The sequence below is a fragment of the Nicotiana tabacum genome, chromosome 3 (genome assembly GCF_000715075.1).
Source record: "Nicotiana tabacum cultivar K326 chromosome 3, ASM71507v2, whole genome shotgun sequence".
Classification (NCBI taxonomy): Eukaryota; Viridiplantae; Streptophyta; class Magnoliopsida; order Solanales; family Solanaceae; genus Nicotiana; species Nicotiana tabacum.
This window is the reverse complement of record NC_134082.1, coordinates 185,287,339-185,305,307: the sequence shown is the minus strand read 5'-3', so window position 1 is coordinate 185,305,307 and position 17,969 is coordinate 185,287,339. Positions and strand designations below refer to the sequence as shown.

General features: G+C 38.9%; 1 protein-coding gene and 1 pseudogene across 2 annotated transcripts; both read left to right on the top strand.

Moving 5' to 3' along the window:
• Nucleotides 1-665: 665 nt before the first annotated feature.
• Nucleotides 666-3,203, top strand: LOC107805019 (epoxide hydrolase 3-like). Of its 2 annotated transcripts, XM_016628989.2 has the most exons (4): nt 666-1,037; nt 1,542-1,709; nt 1,800-2,035; nt 2,706-3,203. In XM_016628989.2, exons 1-4 carry the CDS (start codon nt 750-752, stop codon nt 2,956-2,958), a joined length of 945 nt encoding a protein of 314 aa, XP_016484475.1. In that variant the 5' UTR covers nt 666-749; the 3' UTR covers nt 2,959-3,203. The 2 variants fall into 2 exon arrangements, with proteins under 2 accessions (XP_016484475.1, XP_016484476.1); XM_016628990.2 differs by lacking the exon at nt 1,542-1,709 and having other exon boundaries at nt 667-1,037.
• A 3,113-nt stretch (nt 3,204-6,316) lies between these two features.
• LOC107798178 (epoxide hydrolase 3-like) lies at nt 6,317-17,536 on the top strand (annotated as a pseudogene).
• The last annotated feature ends 433 nt before the right edge of the window (nt 17,537-17,969 follow it).

The window sequence follows — 17,969 nt, the reverse complement described above, 5'->3', positions numbered from 1 at the left end:
ACATCTAAAAGATGCTTTTCTGCTTTGCAAGAATCACAAATTCACAATGAAGGAACAAATTTGAAAAGAGAAATTTTGTATTTTCTATGATGCATAATTAGTACTATTATGATATGAGAGTGTAACACATTCTTTACACGGACCGTATATATAACTAACTTATTTGGATGATTATTAACTATTGTATTGTATCGTATTATTACTTTATATATAATATTTGTTTTGATTGTTACTTAAATTTTATTGTATCGTATTATTAAATCCGTTATTACATAACGACGAAAAGTGTCACTTTATGGAATTACCGATTTGGTGTGGTCGCGCCATTACCTTATTTTTTTCTCTCATCTTGTTTTTTTTATGATTAAATAATCCTATTTTATTTTATTTTTATATAATAATATTACCTCGTACCTTACTTTTTCTTTATAATATTGCAAGTTTATTCTTCATGTTGTAGGTGCATGACATCATAAGATGACAATAAATAATATAATCTATCCAAATAATAAAAACAATACAGCATAATATAATACAATATAATACTACACTATACATTATGAAACGATACGTAACAACCATCCAAACAAGCTTTAACTTTAAAAAAAAATGACTTGCTTTGACCTTCATACATGAATTCCTGAAGTATAAAAATCCCATACGTATTTCATCATTTCACTCAACTCCCAAAGGGAAAAACTCAAAGAGAAAGTGAGAAAAAGCAAAAGAGAAATTCAACAGTCAGAAAGATGGAACAAATAGAGCATAAATATGTTGAAGTGAATGGGATAAAGCTTCATGTAGCTGAAATTGGAAGTGGAAATTCCCCAGTTGTGGTGTTCTTGCATGGATTTCCTGAAATATGGTATACTTGGAGGTATCAAATGATAGCTGTGGCCAAAGCTGGTTACAGAGCTATTGCACCCGATTTCAGAGGATACGGGTTGTCGGATCAGCCACCCGAACCCGAGAAAACCACCTTTCTTGATTTTGCCAGTGACACCCTTGCACTTCTTGATGCTCTTGGCATCTGTAAGGTATATTGATCTTCTTAAATCATCAGAAATGAAGTGTTCCTTTTTTTTGGGTTGGAATTTGGACTAGTGTTGTAGCCTTAAAAGAATTAAGTGGTTTGAGGGATCCTAATCTTTAGAATTAAGACAGATAAAAGAGCTGCCCAATGCACTAAACTTCCCACAGCGGGGTTCGGGGAAGGGTCGGACCACAATAATCTATTGTATGCAGCTTCATCCTGCATTTTGCAAGAGGGTGTTTCAACCTCGAACCCGTGACCTTCTTGTCACGTGGCAGCAACTTTACCAGTTACGCCAAGACAGAAGTAGTAGGAGAAAATGACGGCTCTTCTACGAAACTTGCATCAAAGACACAGAAATTGACCCCTTTTACTTGGCCATAGTAGCGTTGGAGGTTATAGAATCTAATGGTGTTGAGTCAATACATTTATCTTAAGATTGTATAGTCATTGTCAAGTATTGGTATATTTGTGTCTTTCTCATCTCCGTGTTTGCTCACAAATGTAGGCTTTTCTCATTGGTAAAGACTTTGGATCTATTGTCATTTCTCGTTTTGTCAATCTCTATGAGGAGAGAGTCTCTGGATTTATTGTTATGGGAGTGCCATTTTGGCCCCCACATCCTCTCAAGTTTAAAGAAGACCTCCCTGAAGGCTTCTATATTTCAAGATGGGGGGTACTGTTTTTTTAATCTCTAATTTAATTTGTTTTCGTCATGAAATATAGCTCCTATTTCAATCTTAGAGATATCTTAAATTCTTTCCAGGAGCCTGGGAGAGCTGAGGTTGATTTTGGTCGCCTCGACGCTAAAACAGTAGTGAGGAATGTATACATTCTTTTCTCCAGAAGTGAAGTACCAATAGCCAATGAAAATCAGGAAATCATGGATATTGTGCAACCTTCAACCCCTCTACCCCCTTGGTTCTCTGAGAAAGACTTGGCTGCATATGGAGCTTTGTATGAGAATTCTGGATTCAAAACTGCATTGCAGGTTCCCTACAGGTATCACAAACATCAACATATTTTATTACTGGAAAGTCTGCTTTCACTTCTCTCACACCCATACATCAAATCAACAATCGTGTTATAGTCATTCACGACTTAGTCAGAGCCTGAATGTTAAGTTTATGGGTTCTGAATTTTCCACTGAACTCATATCTTGTCTTAGTTATTGAGTGCACAATTAAATATTTGTACATATCGAATGTATTTCCTACTACAAATACAAAGTTTTAAGCAAAAGATACTGGTTTCGTCTGAAGTTGTAGCTAATGATCTAGCTCCGCCCCGATTCACGGCCTTGGTAGGGGAAGGCAGACTTTGTTTTGATAACCCAGAAATAGCCAAGGGCGAGTGGCACACGGTTTGAACTTAGTTGATAATGGACTCGCCCCTCCATCAGGAGAGGTGAATTTAAAAAATCGTAATATAATCTACTAAGTGTTAACATTAGAAAAACTACTAATCTACAAGCAAATTCAACTTATAGGAATTGCACATGAGAGTTAGCATGTACTGAGAGAATGCATATACGTTGCGAAATAGTCAAGGTGTGTGCAAGCTGACAATGAAAAAGTAATAGAAATTGTTTAGTTGTTTGATTACCTACTGACCTGATATATTATTTACTCTTCAATTTTTTGGGTTGTTTATGAATTTCATGATGCAATAGGTCATTGCATGAACAAATCAACATTACAGATCCAACAGTTCACGTTCCAGCGCTGTTTATCGAGGGCAAGAAGGATTATGTCCTCAAATTTCCAGGAATGGAAGACTACATTAATGGAGAACTTAAAACTTTAGTACCTAATCTGGAGACGGCCTCTTTGCCAGAAGGAAACCATTTTGTTCAAGAACAACTACCTGACCAGGTTAATCAACTCGTGCTCGACTTCCTTACTAAGAATAGTAAGCCTCAGTAAGGCTTTGTTGGCAAGCACTTAACACTTTGGTTGTTCTATCTCATATAGCTGACCCCAACTTGCTTGAGGTTGAGGCGTTTGTTGTTCCCTTTACTTAAAAGTGTGAATGAGTTCACCATCAACATGTAATATTTGCTGCAGTCACCCTGCAATTTCTATTGAGTATCTTGAATACGTAACAGTATCTACTGTAAGTAATTTGTTAAATTGTCCCAATATATAAGTATGTCCAGTATACTCTCCTAGTGAAGCTCAAAATGAATGAATAATGTATACCCTGATGCATAGAATTGGTTGTTCCACAACATAAGTTGTGTGTTTTTCTTGTATTCAAAGAAAAATTTCAGATGGTTTTTTATATTAAGACTGGTGCTATATGCAGAGGCGGACCCAGAATTTGAAAGTGGCGAGGGTATATGAGCGAATTGCTTAACCAATGCCCTCATCGCTCTTTTGATCGTAAGGGTTCCAAGCAAAATATATCACCATTTTTCATATATATACACTTATATATTCAGAACTTTTATTGAAGTTAATGGAGTCCAGTGACTCCTCTCCCCGAGCATAGGTCCGCGGTCTGCCTCCGCTTCGTGCATGTCAGTGATAATTTGGTAAGAATTGTCACACCTCCTTTTTCGCCTGCGCCGCCCAAAAGGCGCTCAGAAGGGAATTTTTTCCAATTAAAGGACAATCGAACTAGGATTTATTTATTTGTTTCAGAGTCGCCACTTGGGAGATTTATGGTGTCCCAAGTCACCGATTGAATCCCGAATCGAGGAAAATATTCGACTTTCCAAATGAAGTCTGCGAACCAGAAATTCTAAGTAAGGAATTCTGTTGACCCGAGGGAAGGTGTTAGGCACCCCCGAATCCCGTGGTTCTAGCACGGTCGCTTAAACTGTTGTAATGGCTAGATATCTGATTTTAATACATATTATAATTTATGTGCTTTTATCAACTTTAAACCGCTTTTATTATTATTATTTTTAGAATTGCAACGTCGTGAAAATGCGTTTCGAACCACATCGCAATCAATGCACCCATGGTTGTTGACACGTTTTGACTCCGTTGAGATTTGGATTTGGGTCGCATAAATGCGCACCCGAGTTTAGGGATGTAGTATTATTAAAATCGTGCCTAAAGAATCTAATGCTTTATTACTTTGGAGAAGGCCGTGAAATTTGCTAAACGGCTCATCTCGAAATCTAAGTATTCAATTAAACATTTATTGAGGGCCCCGTAATTTATGCGTTTTATTGGGCGAGGCTCATCTCATTTATTTTAAAAGGACAATCCTAAAATGCCTACATTTTTCTCTATTAAATTTGTCTCTACAAAATGAAAGAGAAAATGTCTTAATTTATTTACATGCCTGAGTTGTTATAGTTGGGTTTCGAATATGATTCATAAAATCTGAAAATGAAGCAATCAGGGCAGTCCGTTGCCAATGCGGGCCCAAGCCCAACGTGTATGGCATAAAACTGGACCTGGGTCATCTTATTCACATGTTACTACCTAGTTACATTATACTATGCATGTTCACAGTTTGTCAAATTAAAAAAAAAAAACTTGGCAATCTAATTTTAATCCTAGACCATTTACATGCTGAAATTGACCAATAGTATTTAACTAAACAATATTTCTACAAGTTCCGAAATGGTCTATTCGTTTAATGAACTAACTGTTGAATGTTTAAGAATAGTCTAAATCAGCTAACATGCTTTTTGAAACATGATAATCGTCCAACAATAACGAATTAACTATACAGAGTTACTACACCATTTATTTATTTAGGCAATACATAGATAGTTCGTTCGTTAAGCTATCGTCAGATGTTCCACTATATATATTAAACAGCTACATGATTCTGATTAGAGTAAGCTAAATAATTTATATATACAAATAAAATTCAGAATATAATTAAAATAAATTCAGAACTTCAACTCTTCATTTCGTATTCATGCTTCATGTTTCAGTTTACAGTAACCAGCGTGTCAGTTGTATACCTGATATTGGAAACAAAAGAAAAGGGAGATCACCAGAAATTCAGTAGCATACAACAACAGCAACACCCAGCAACCAGTAACAACCAGCAACGAGAAACCAGTGACAGATTTTAAAATCAAGATAAAAATCCAGAAACACCGACAACAATCAACGGACAGAAGCCAAGGGAATCTTTTCAGATTTGAAAGACTAATTAATGTTTAACCCTTAATTTCTGAATCCGTATATCAGAATATTTAGATTGTATATCAGCTGTATACTACTCTCTCTTTTAATTTCCAGAATGTTTTTATTTGTATTTTTCGAAGTCTTAATATTTTCGGAATTTTTTCTCTCTTCAATATTCAGCTCCCTTTTTTTTCCTCTGTCCAAGTCCCCTCTATTTATTACCAACTTTCAGCATTTTTAAAATTAAAACCCACTATCTTCCACTCATCCCCCTTTTAATCCCACTACCTAATGTTTTGTCCCCTACTACATTAAACATATACATTATTCCCTCCATTATATCTTGTCCCCCATGTCTACATTAAACAATTATATTATTCCCCCACTACATTATGTCTTGTCCCCCACCATGTACTATTTTAATATTATTAAAATATTATTTAATCTTAATGGACAGAGCACTCAAAATAATTAATTGTTCAGATTTTCAATTCCAAAAATACCCCTCCGACCTTACTGAAATTACCATTTTACCCCTAAAAATACTGCAATTTACCAATCTACCCCCATCAGCTATAACCAATTCACCTAATCAATTCCAACCAAAATACAGCAAATATAACCAATTCCTAAACAAATTTTATTAACAAACTCAAACTAAATGATGAACAACAAAGAAACAACTGGAATTATTTTGACTGAACAATATTTTTAAACAACAAATCTACTTTCAGATGTCAACAGCAATTACAAAAAAGTATATCCAAATCATTGAGCATCAAATTCAAATTAAACTTAAACAGAACAAATAAACAGATTCAAATCACTAAATTAAATAACCAATTGAACCTCAAACTAAATCTAACAATTTTACAAACAAAGTAAAGGATTCAATTGACTAATACATCTCTATATTAAAACTAAACAAGAACAAATGAATAAAAACAAACTGAAGAAATAATCAAAGTGAAAATAACGAACAAGAAAAGAATCAAACTTATACTAATTTCAGATCTGAAAATATCAAACAAAATACGGACAAAAAATGAAACTTAAACCAACTAACCGGAAATGAACAACGACGAGCTCGAACGGAAACGGACAACTCGAACAAACAACCTCGACATACCGGATCTCGACGAACAACGAAAACCCACCTTCCTTTTAACCTTGACAAACTAAAATGACAAACGACGACTTCGACGGATTGAAACTGAAGAACGACGAGGCAGCGGCTGATCGTGGAAGTTGCTACTGGTTTGCTTGCTATGGAGGCGACGATAGTCGTTTGGATGTGACGACGACGGGGCTGGGGACGATGAGCTGGCTCGTAGCAGACGAAGGAGCAGCCATGGGGTTCGTTTGGATGTGAACTGAGTGGTCGTTTGGGTTGTTCATTGGTTGAAGAGAGATGGACGATGGCTGTTGTGGCTATTGCTCGACAGAAGAGGAGACGACACAGGGTGGTCGTTTGGTTAGTTATGGCGACGTGGGTATGGCTGGTTTTTGTTGGGCTGTCGTGAGGACGATGAGGAAGATGAGGGAGCAGGGATGGCTATGTAGCTCGATGGACTAAGTTGTGCGATGAAAAAGAAGAAGAAGCCGCAGCCATGAGAGCTCGAGCTCGAGCTCGAAGAAGATGGCGACGACGAAGGCTGTTGGTTCGACGAAGACGATGACATGATGATGGGCAGCTCACGCGATGGCTGCTGGAGCTCGTCGAAGAAGAAGAGGCAACGGCCATGGCAGACTGGGGTTCGAGGTCGTTCATGGCGCAGGTTCGCGGCGAGGGGTCGTTTGGTCAACGAGGCTGTGTGTGTGTGTATGTGTTGCGTATGTTTGTGTGGCATGAAGGGGCAGGGGTGTGAGAGGGGAGGCAGCCATGGCTGCTAGGGTTTGGGATGAAGTTTGGAGAAGAAGAGAAAGAGAGGGGGGCGGGTAGTGTTTGTTAGGTTTAGGGTTAGGAAAATGCAAGAAAAATGAAAAATGAAGAAAGGGGTTGGGTCTTTGGGGTTATGACTGGGTCGACACGGTTTGAAATGGACCGGGTCGTAGGGGAAGGTTGGGTATAGGTGTTTTGGGTCTAGGTTCAAAATTGGAGAAGAGGCACAATTTCGATTTTCTTTATATTTTTTGCTCTTCTTTTATTTTTCTTAAACTGAAACTAAATTCTAAAAATCCTTAAATTATCATATAGAACTAAATTAATTTATAAAAGTGCAAATTAACTCCCAGTAACAATTAACACACAATTAAATAATAATTACAATAAAATCACACAATTTGGACATTAAATGCTAAAAATGCAACGTACATTATTTTTACGATTTTTTTCTTTCTTATAAAACAAACTTAATTACTTCTAATTGTGGAATTAAATCCTAAGTGCAAATGCGACATATTTTGTATTTTATTTTTATTAATTTAACAAATAAACATGCACAGACAAAAATACAAATAATTATCCAAAAATGCCACGAAAATTCAAAAATTGCACACAAAGGAAAATTGTTTTATTTTGAATTTTTTGGGAGTAATTCTCATATAGGGCAAAAATCACGTGCTCACAACTGCCCCTCTTTGTCCGAAAACACAAAGAGTTTTCGTGCAAAGATAAAGTGAGCGGATACGAGCGATTTTTGCCCGTTCGAGTACTCCGTGTGAAGCATTTTTTTAAAAAAAAGATTTGACCGGACCTTCGCTTCAAAGGTTTCCTACATATCCCTAGCTAAAAGGGAATCAGGTCAATGTAGTTCGGGAAGTTTTTGTAGCTGGGACTGCAATTTGCTGTTACTGTTGTTGCATGCTGTTACCACTGCTTTTCGATCTCCTTATTACACCATTGCTAGAAAGAAAACAAGAAGTTATACTAAGCTATGATCTATGAATTACAAAGATTTATTCTCGAGCTTGGTCATGTGATTGTTGCTGCCTTGTTGCTTTGTGTTTCCTCTGGTATTTCTTTACTTCTAGCTCGACTTGTGGTCTTCCTTCTGATTTCTGCTGGGGATTTTTGTTGTAACCCTCTGCTTTACTGACTTCAAACTTCAATGTATTCCCCTGTTCTGCAAGTGGGCTCCTGACTCCACCTTGACTTTTGAAAGATGACACAACCTCCATTCTCCAGGCGGGCTCCTGACTTCTTCAACAATCTTAGAATTTAACTCCCTCCATTCTCCAGGCGGACTCCTGACTTTCATCAGCAACTTTGAAAATAAAATGCATTTGGTAATGATTTATGAAAATATATATTTTGGAAATGTTTATACAAGCAGGACCACTCGGGTCGAAATAAATAAAATATCCTATTCGAGGGCGGATGAATCCAAAATATCCTATTCGAGGGCGGATGAACCCAAAATATCCTATTCGAGGGCGGATGAACCCAAAATATCCTATTCGAGGGCGGATGAACCCAAAATATCCTATTCGAGGGCGGATGAACCCAAAATATCCTATTCGAGGGCGGATGAACCCAAAATATCCTATTCGAGGGCGGATGAACCCAAAATATCCTATTCGAGGGCGGATGAACCCAAAAATATCCTATTCGAGGGCGGATGAACCCAAAATATCCTATTCGAGGGCGGATGAACCCAAAATATCCTATTCGAGGGCGGATGAACCCAAAATATCCTATTCGAGGGCGGATGAACCCAAAATATCCTATTCGAGGGCGGATGAACCCAAAATATCCTATTCGAGGGCGGATGAACCCAAAATATCCTATTCGAGGGCGGATGAACCCAAAATATCCTATTCGAGGGCGGATGAACCCAAAATATCCTATTCGAGGGCGGATGAACCCAAAAATATCCTATTCGAGGGCAGATAAACCCAAAATATCCTATTCGAGGGCGGATGAACCCAAAAATATCCTATTCGAGGGCGGATGAACCCAAAATGTCCTATTCGAGGGCGGATGAACCCAAAATGTCCTATTCGAGGGCGGATGAACCCAAAATGTCCTATTCGAGGGCGGATGAACCCAAAATATCTTATTCGAGGGCGGATGAACCCAAAATATCCTATTCGAGGGCGGATAGACCCATCTTCAAAACTTGAAATTGTCTTACCTCCGACTGTTTTTCTTAAAATCGTGCTGTCTTGCTATCTCTTAAAACATGAATTGATTTCCTCGTTCCTCCGAGAAAATTTTCGACAATGGCAGAAAATTTTCTGCCCCAGTTTTGGTGCTTTTCCTTGTGGCATGTTTTTTTCGCCATTAATAAGATTTCCTTTTCCTGCTTCAAATCAAAGAAAATTTGTTAGTTTTAAAACATGGTGAGTGGTCATGCCACTCCTGCTGGGGATGGTTTTTCCCTTTCTCCCTTCCCTGCTCTGTGTTTCATTACGCTATCAAAACTTGCTAGGGATTATTTTGCTGGGGATGAATTTTCCTTTTCTTCCTTCCCCACTCTGTGTTGTCCGACCCTCTTGGAACTTGGTCGAAAATCTGTCGGGGATGCTCCTACATCTCGATGATCTGCTGGGGGCCCTCTTGGAATTAGGTCCACAATTTTCTCAATTGTTGTTTTCCTGTTTTTCTCCAACTTCCCTTGGAAATTTGGTCCTCTTGGGATCTAGACCCATTCGTCATTTGGTCTTGCGACCAACTTCTTTTCGCTTTATCGCCTTATCTTTGGCCTGTCCTATTCGCATTTTGCTTTGCATCATTTTGACAACTGGTAGTAAGCTCTGAAAATCCTTTTCAAAAACAAATTGCTGGGTAGGTAAAGTCTTTAAACCAAGAAATGAAAAAGTGATGATCTCAAAAAATAGAAAAAGAAGAAGTCTTTCTGAACAAATGCTGGGGAAAAGGAAAGAAAAGAACTTATCTGAATGATATAACCGATCCCAACAATCATGTCACGCATTTCGGTCTAATCAACCCAGTATATTTGTATCAATCAACCTTTCGGACGGCCTCATGTTACTGGGGATAAACAGGCACTCAACTCTTTGCCAAATGCGGATCTTTTCCGCCAATCTTGTCTTGTCGCCTCATAGTGCCCTTCGAGGGGTTTTCACTAATAAGACTCTTTCATTTCTCTCAACTCCCGTCGCTTACGGTGCCTGTGAAGGTTTTCACCGATAAGACTCTCTCTTTTTATTTTATTTTTCAGCTGCATCGGAGTGTTACCGATATGACTTTCTCTGTTGGGGATTCTTTCGGCTATCAATTCATTTCCAGCTTATGATCTTCTTCTTTGCTGGGGATCAAAGTGTTATTCCCGACTTCCATTTGCATTGATTTAGCACTTCTCGGATACTGATCGGGAGGTCTTTTTTGGACATCAATATGGGTTTTTGTGTATGGTTAAAAGAAAAGGGGTAACAAGAGGTTCAAAATAATTTTGATGGGTAAAACATTACAACTCTCGGAATCAACTTTCTTTCCCAAAATTATAAACACAAACTTCTGCCCCAGTTTTTCTTGCTTGGGGATTTTGTTTTTTGTTACACTATGACCGAGCTGTGAGGCGCCTACGTATCCTTCTTTGAGGAATCAGGTCAAACATAGTTCCCAATTCCTTTGTTTGTTTTTTTCTTGTGACTTTTCTTTTGTTTTCATTATCATTATTATTATTTTTTTCTCTTTTTCTTTCATTTTCATTACTGATTCCAAAAATAGGGGTATGAAAGAATAAATAAGGCTCAAAAGGGGAAGCAAAGGTTAAAGTGTTTGGATAGAAGAAAGAATTATCTCCGTCATTTCATTCTCCGATAAATGCTAAGTACAAACAAACAACAATTACAATTATAAGAAATCATACATAATATCTCTTAACTGCGTCAGAATTGATAGCCATGTCGACGCATTTCCCTTCGATATCTATTAAACATAAAGCATCATTGGGCTTGCTCTGTTCAGATTGCGATAATCAACACACACCCGGATTTTTCCATCTTTTTTTTGGCACTGGAACCACATTAGCCAACCAATCAGGATATCGAGTGACCCGAATAACCTTAGCATTCAGCTGTTTGGTTACTTCTTCCTTAATCTTCACACTCATGTCGGTTTTGAACTTCCTCAATTTTGCTTGACGGGAGGAAATGCCGGGTCAGTGGGCAATTTGTGAACCACTAGATTGGTGCTTAAATCCAGCATGTCGTCGTATGACCATGCAAAACGTTTTTGAATTCAATAAGTGCTTTGATTAGTTCTTCCCTGATGTTTGGTTCAATGTGGACGCTTATCTTAGCTTCCCTGATATCATCCACATCCCCTAGATTGACGGCTTCCGTGTCATTTGAGTTGGGTTTGGTTTTTTTTTCTTCTTCAAATTGGCTCAACTCTGTGTTAATTTCTTTGAAGGTTTCATCCTCATCGTATTCCGACTCATCATCACAATCTTGTACTATAAGTTCGAAATCAGATTGATTTTTTAGACTAGGTTGAAGATCCGTCGTGCATGTCATGTCATTAGAACCAGTATAAAGAGAAATGTTCAGAAGAGAAAAAGAAGAAGAAAAATTAAAACAAAATAAGGAATGAAGAAAAAAAAACTTTCACTTTATTAAAATACGGGATAGCAAGGTTTCACACTTTGGTGAGCACCAAAAGAAATCTGGATTACAACCCTGGAATAATCCAGACAACAAGAAAGAAAATCAGAGCCCACTACCAAGACTCCCTTCGGATAGGAAGAGGAGTAGCCATTCAATTGTTGATTTTTGCTTTCAACCCCACAAACTGTATATCCGCCTTGCTGGACCCTTCCCCCATCACCATAACTGGCTTGTCATCTACCTTTTCCAACTATGCCACCGTTTTTCCACTGGTCGACTTTTCTTTTGAACCGGCACGGATCATCATCACTGTTTGTGAGGGTTTCTTTAGCTCCCCTCCTTCGTGCACTAGCTCAATCATGTAGGCTTCATGGTGTGCCGGCAACGGGTTCTGATTGATGTTGGGTGCCTCTGGTGTCTGAACCTCAATCTTGTTGGTGTCAATAAGATTTTGCACTGCATGTTTCAACTTCCAACATTTCTCGGTATCATGTCCGGGAGCCCCCGAACAATACTCACAGCTTACCGAGTGGTCCATATTTTTGGGAAAGGGATTTGGCAATCTGGGCTCAACAGGACTCAACAAGCCTAACTGCCTCAATTTGTGGAACACGGCAGTATAGGTTTCTCCCAACTCAGTGAATGTTCTCTGTATTCTTTCATTTCTGAAAGCCTGATTTCCCCGGAAACCTGCCCCTGGAGGGTTCCTGTAGGCCCTTGGCGGCGAATAGGTGTTTTGTGGAGGTGGGTATGTATTTTGTGGAGCCGGCGCGCGCCATTGCGAGCGAGCCAGAGGCTGAGTATATGTCTGGGCTTGGTGTACGGAGAAGTGTGGTTCTTGTGGCGGGTAGTAGGGTTGTGGAGGGTAATTTGGAGTGTGAAGGTAGTTTGGGTGATGGGGTCTGGGTTGGTAGCGAGGGGAAGGACCTCTCGATCTGGACCAGTTGTCTGCCTCTATTGTCGCAACCTCTTCTCTATTTTTCTTTCCAAGCGCACCTCTCGTGCCGCTCTGAATGGCCTGAGTCGTTGCCTTGATTGCCGAGTAACTCAGGATCTTATTGGACTTAAGTCCCTCTTCTATCATAACTCCCATTTTCACTACTTCATTGAAGGATTTTCCAACTGACGTCACCAAGTGACCAAAGTACGTTGGCTCTAGAGTTTGCAGAAAATAGTCCACCATTTCGTTTTCCCTCATTGGAGGATCAACTCTGGCTGCCTGTTCTCTCCACCAGAACCCAAATTCCCGGAAGCTCTCCCCAGGCTTCTTCTCAAACTTTAGCAATGTGAGACAGTCAGGGACTATCTCAAGGTTGTACTGGAAGTGACCTGCGAAAGTCTGTGCTAGATCGTCCCAAGTGTACCACCTGCTTGGATCTTGTCTTGTATACCATTCCAGTGCTGACCCACTTACGGCTTTGGTCAAAGTAAGCTATCAACAGCTCGTCTTTGCCACCAGCTCCTCTCATCTTGCTACAAAAACCCCGTAGGTGTGCCACAGGATCGCCATGCCCTTCGTATAAATCGAACTTGGGCATCTTGAACCCTGCCGGCAATTGGACGTCAGGGAAAGGGCATAGATCCTTGTAGGTCACGCTGACCTGGTGGCCTAACCCGTGCATGTTCCTGAAGGATTGCTCCAGGCTTTTGACCTTTCGAATCACCTCCTCATGTTCTGTGTTCTTAACCGGTTTCTCAGCTTCCTCTAGGATCCCAAATTGGGGTGTATATGTGTATGGCTCAGGAGCTTTAAAAGTGGGTTCAGGAGGAAAATATTGGGTGTCGTGAACTTGGAACAGTAGTTCACTAGACGATCTTTGTAATATGGTTGGGGGAAGTGCCACAAAGACAGGAACATTTGGTGGTGGAGGGTTCTGATTGGGTGGCGGAGCTTGGGGATCATAGGCATCTCTCCCCTGATAGTAGTGGTGGCTTGGGAAGCTTGTTGAAGGGCCGGGGGAACAATATTTCGGCGTGTGTCCCGGTGGGTGAGTAGGAGTGACGGGTGGTTCAGGCCCCTTTTGCACCTTAGCCATGGCTAGCTGCATTTCATTCATTTCCAATCTCATTTTTTCCATATTGGCCATTGCCTCCTTTAGCATCTGATGTGCCGTCTTTTCCGACTCAACACTATTTTCTGAGCCAGTCATGCTTTCTGGTATAGGCCCTTTTGATCTTGTTTGATAATGGTATAGTGCCAGTACGCTCTAACAAACTAACTGGTATGAGAAAACAACAAACTTGTCAGCGTTAGAGTTTTAAACAGATATTGCAATAGCACGTTGGGGGATGCAATGTTCTTAGGCAGTTAACCATTTCTAACATGCTTTTGCTCCGACCGCATGCATCATCCCAACTTATTTTATTTGTGCCTCTTTCGAGTGTTTCAGAAACCTCTCTTTTTTCTTCTTCTTTTTTTCTTTTTTCTTTTTCTCTCTCTCTCTCTTTTTCTTTTCTTTTATTCACTTTCTTTTTTTTCTTTTTTTTAGCGGTGGTCGAACCTTGTGTAGATTGCCTACGTATCATGTCCCCGCATGAATCAGACCTTGCGTAGTTCGGACCAATAAAAGATAAATAATAATAAAATATTTTTTTTAATTTTCAATTTTCATAATAAAAGAAACTTGATTACAAAAGTTTAAAAACTGACCATACTAACAGACTTTGACAAAAGACAACAAACGGTCTCGAAAATCAAATAACCCGCATACTCTAATCAAAGAATTACAAACTCAAAAACAAACAGCCAGATTCCTTCCCCTATATGCCAATTTTAACCAAATGGTTGTTTTTCAGACGTGGCCCCTTCTCAATTTCACATGAATTTTAAGGCCGGGAAGGACTATTTTACGACCTTTCACAAACTTGTTCGTTCTTTTACGAAAATAGCCCTTCGACAACTGAAATATACTCTAAGGCTATCTCGGCAAGAACGGTTTAAGACAACACCGAAGTCGGACCGGCTTATTTTAACTAAAAACCAAACGGTATTCACTTGACCACTGACTATTTTCTTGTTTTTCAAATAATAAAAGACCTGGTTTTGCAAACACGACATTTTAGCACTTCGGAGATGAAGATTTTAAGGTTGTGTGGGATAACTGGTCGCAACCCAAAAGAATGATCAAAGATGGTCGTTTACGCAAAATCAGCCTTCAGGCGTCCCTTTCGAGAACATTCGACTATTTTTGACAAAACGGCGTGACCCAACTTATTTATGACTTTATTCTTTTTTTTTTCAAATTAGAATAAAAGACCCGGTATTGCAAACACGGCCTTTCAGCGCCTCTGGGACGAAGATTTTAAGGCTGTGAGGGTCAAAAATCAAAACATAACCAAAGGTGGCTGATTATGCAAAATCAGCCTTCCGGCGTCCTTTTGGGGACACTTGGCTATATTTGACATGAGCGGCATTACCCGACTTATTTATGACAAAAATTCGACATTTTTGTTGGCTATTTTTGCAAAGGAGAGGTTGGACATCACCCGACTTATTTATGACAAAAAAAAATAAAATTTTGACATGTTTTTTTTTGGCTATTTTAACAAAAGGGGAGGTTGGACCTGATGAGGGCTGCCTACGTATCTCACATCCTGTGAGAATCAAACCGGCGTAGTTCGCCCAAAATAAACTAAACTTGTAAACAAGACTCCTTTCTTTTGTTTTTCAAATAAATCAAACTAAAAAAGACAATTCTTTTTTTTTCATTTTTCAAAATTTCGGCAGGGTTTTGACACTACTTGGACATTGGTTTTATTTTTCTAGAAATAAGTAGTTATCTCCCTACACTGCTATTTTTCTTTTTTTCTTTTCCTTTTTTTTTACAATTTTTCAAAAATTCCCGATTTCAGAAGCCGGTCAGCATGCAGATATGAAGCAAATAAATGTGCAAGACATCAAAAATAAAGTGTTCCTTTTTTTTTGGTTGGAATTTGGACTAGTGTTGTAGCCTTAAAAGAATTAAGTGGTTTGAGGGATCCTAATCTTTAGAATTAAGACAGATAAAAGAGCTGCCCAATGCATTAAACTTCCCATAGCGGGGTTCGGGGAAGGGTCGGACCACAATAATTTATTGTATGCAGCCTCATCCTGCATTTTGCAAGAGGGTGTTTCAACCTCGAACCCGTGACCTTCTTGTCACGTGGCAGCAACTTTACCAGTTACGTCAAGGCTCCCTTTCTTAGATAAGACAGAAGTAGTAGGAGAAAATGACAGCTCTTCTACGAAACTTGCATCAAAGACACAGAAATTGACCCCTTTTACTTGGCTATAGTAGCGTTGGACGTTATAGAATCTAATGGTGATGAGTCAATACATTTATCTTAAGATTGTATAGTCATTGTCAAGTATTGGTATATTTGTGTCTTTCTCATCTCCGTGTTTGCTCACAAATGTAGGCTTTTCTCATTGGTAAAGACTTTGGATCTATTGTCATTTCTCGTTTTGTCAATCTCTATGAGGAGAGAGTCTCTGGATTTATTGTTATGGGAGTGCCATTTTGGCCCCCACATCCTCTCAAGTTTAAAGAAGACCTCCCTGAAGGCTTCTATATTTCAAGATGGGGGGTACTGTTTTTTTAATCTCTAATTTAATTTGCTTTCGTCATGAAATATAGCTCCTATTTCAATCTTAGAGATATCTTAAATTCTTTCCAGGAGCCTGGGAGAGCTGAGGTTGATTTTGGTCGCCTCGACGCTAAAACAGTAGTGAGGAATGTATACATTCTTTTCTCCAGAAGTGAAGTACCAATAGCCAATGAAAATCGGGAAATCATGGATATTGTGCAACCTTCAACCCCTCTACCCCCTTGGTTCTCTGAGAAAGACTTGGCTGCATATGGAGCTTTGTATGAGAATTCTGGATTCAAAACTGCATTGCAGGTTCCCTACAGGTATCACAAACATCAACATATTTTATTACTGGAAAGTCTGCTTTCACTTCTCTCACACCCATACATCAAACCAACAATCGTGTTATAGTCATTCACGACTAAGTCAGAGCCTGAATGTTAAGTTTATGGGTTCTGAATTTTCCACTGAACCCATATCCTGTCTTAGTTATTGAGTGCACAATTAAATATTTGTACATATCGAATGTATTTCCTACTACAAATACAAAGTTTTAAGCAAAAGATACTGGTTTCGTTTGAAGTTGTAGCTAATGATCTAGCTCTACCCCGATTCACGGCCTTGGTAGGAGAAGGCAGACTTTGTTTTGATAACCCAGAAATAGCCAAGGGCGAGTGGCACACGGTTTGAACTTAGTAGATAATGGACTCGCCCCTCCATCAGGAGAGGTGAATTTAAAAAATCGTAATATAATCTACTAAGTGTTAACATTAGAAAAACTACTAATCTACAAGCAAATTCAACTTATAGGAATTGCACATGAGAGTTAGCATGTACTGAGAGAATGCATATACGTTGCGAAATAGTCAAGGTGTGTGCAAGCTGACAATGAAAAAGTAATAGAAATTGTTTAGTTGTTTGATTACCTACTGACCTGATATATTATTTACTCTTCAATTTTTTGGGTTGTTTATGAATTTCATGATGCAATAGGTCATTGCATGAACAAATCAACATTACAGATCCAACAGTTCACGTTCCAGCGCTGTTTATTGAGGGCAAGAAGGATTATGTCCTCAAATTCCAGGAATGGAAGACTACATTAATGGAGAACTTAAAACTTTAGTACCTAATCTGGAGACGGCCTCTTTGCCAGAAGGAAACCATTTTGTTCAAGAACAACTACCTGACCAGGTTAATCAACTCGTGCTCGACTTCCTTACTAAGAATAGTAAGCCTCAGTAAGGCTTTGTTGGCAAGCACTTAACACTTTGGTTGTTCTATCTCATATAGCTGACGCCAACTTGCTTGGGGTTGAGGCGTTTGTTGTTCCCTTTACTTAAAAGTGTGAATGAGTTCACCATCTACATGTAATATTTGCTGCAGTCACCCTGCAATTTCTATTGAGTATCTTGAATACGTAACAGTATCTAGTGTAAGTAACTTGTTAAATTATCGCAATATATAAGTATGTCCAGTATACTCTCCTAGTGAAGCTCAAAATGAATGAATAATGTATACCCTGATGCATAGAATTGGTTGTTCCACAACATAAGTTGTGTGTTTTTCTTATATTCAAAGAAAAATTTCAAATGGTTTTTTATATTAAGACTGGTGCTATATGCAGAGGCGGACCCAGAATTTGAAAGTGGCGAGGGTATATGAGCGAATTGCTTAACCAATGCCCTCATCGCTCTTTTGATCGTAAGGGTTCCAAGCAAAATATATCACCATTTTTCATATATATACAC

Bases quoted from the DNA above. Each gene is read 5' to 3' on its own strand.
- LOC107805019 (XM_016628989.2), top strand. From the start codon at position 750: ATGGAACAAATAGAGCATAAATATGTTGAAGTGAATGGGATAAAGCTT. The intron at 1,710-1,799 runs GTACTGTTTTTT...AATTCTTTCCAG, and splicing joins TCTATATTTCAAGATGGGGG to GAGCCTGGGAGAGCTGAGGT. The intron at 2,036-2,705 runs GTATCACAAACA...ATGATGCAATAG, and splicing joins GCATTGCAGGTTCCCTACAG to GTCATTGCATGAACAAATCA.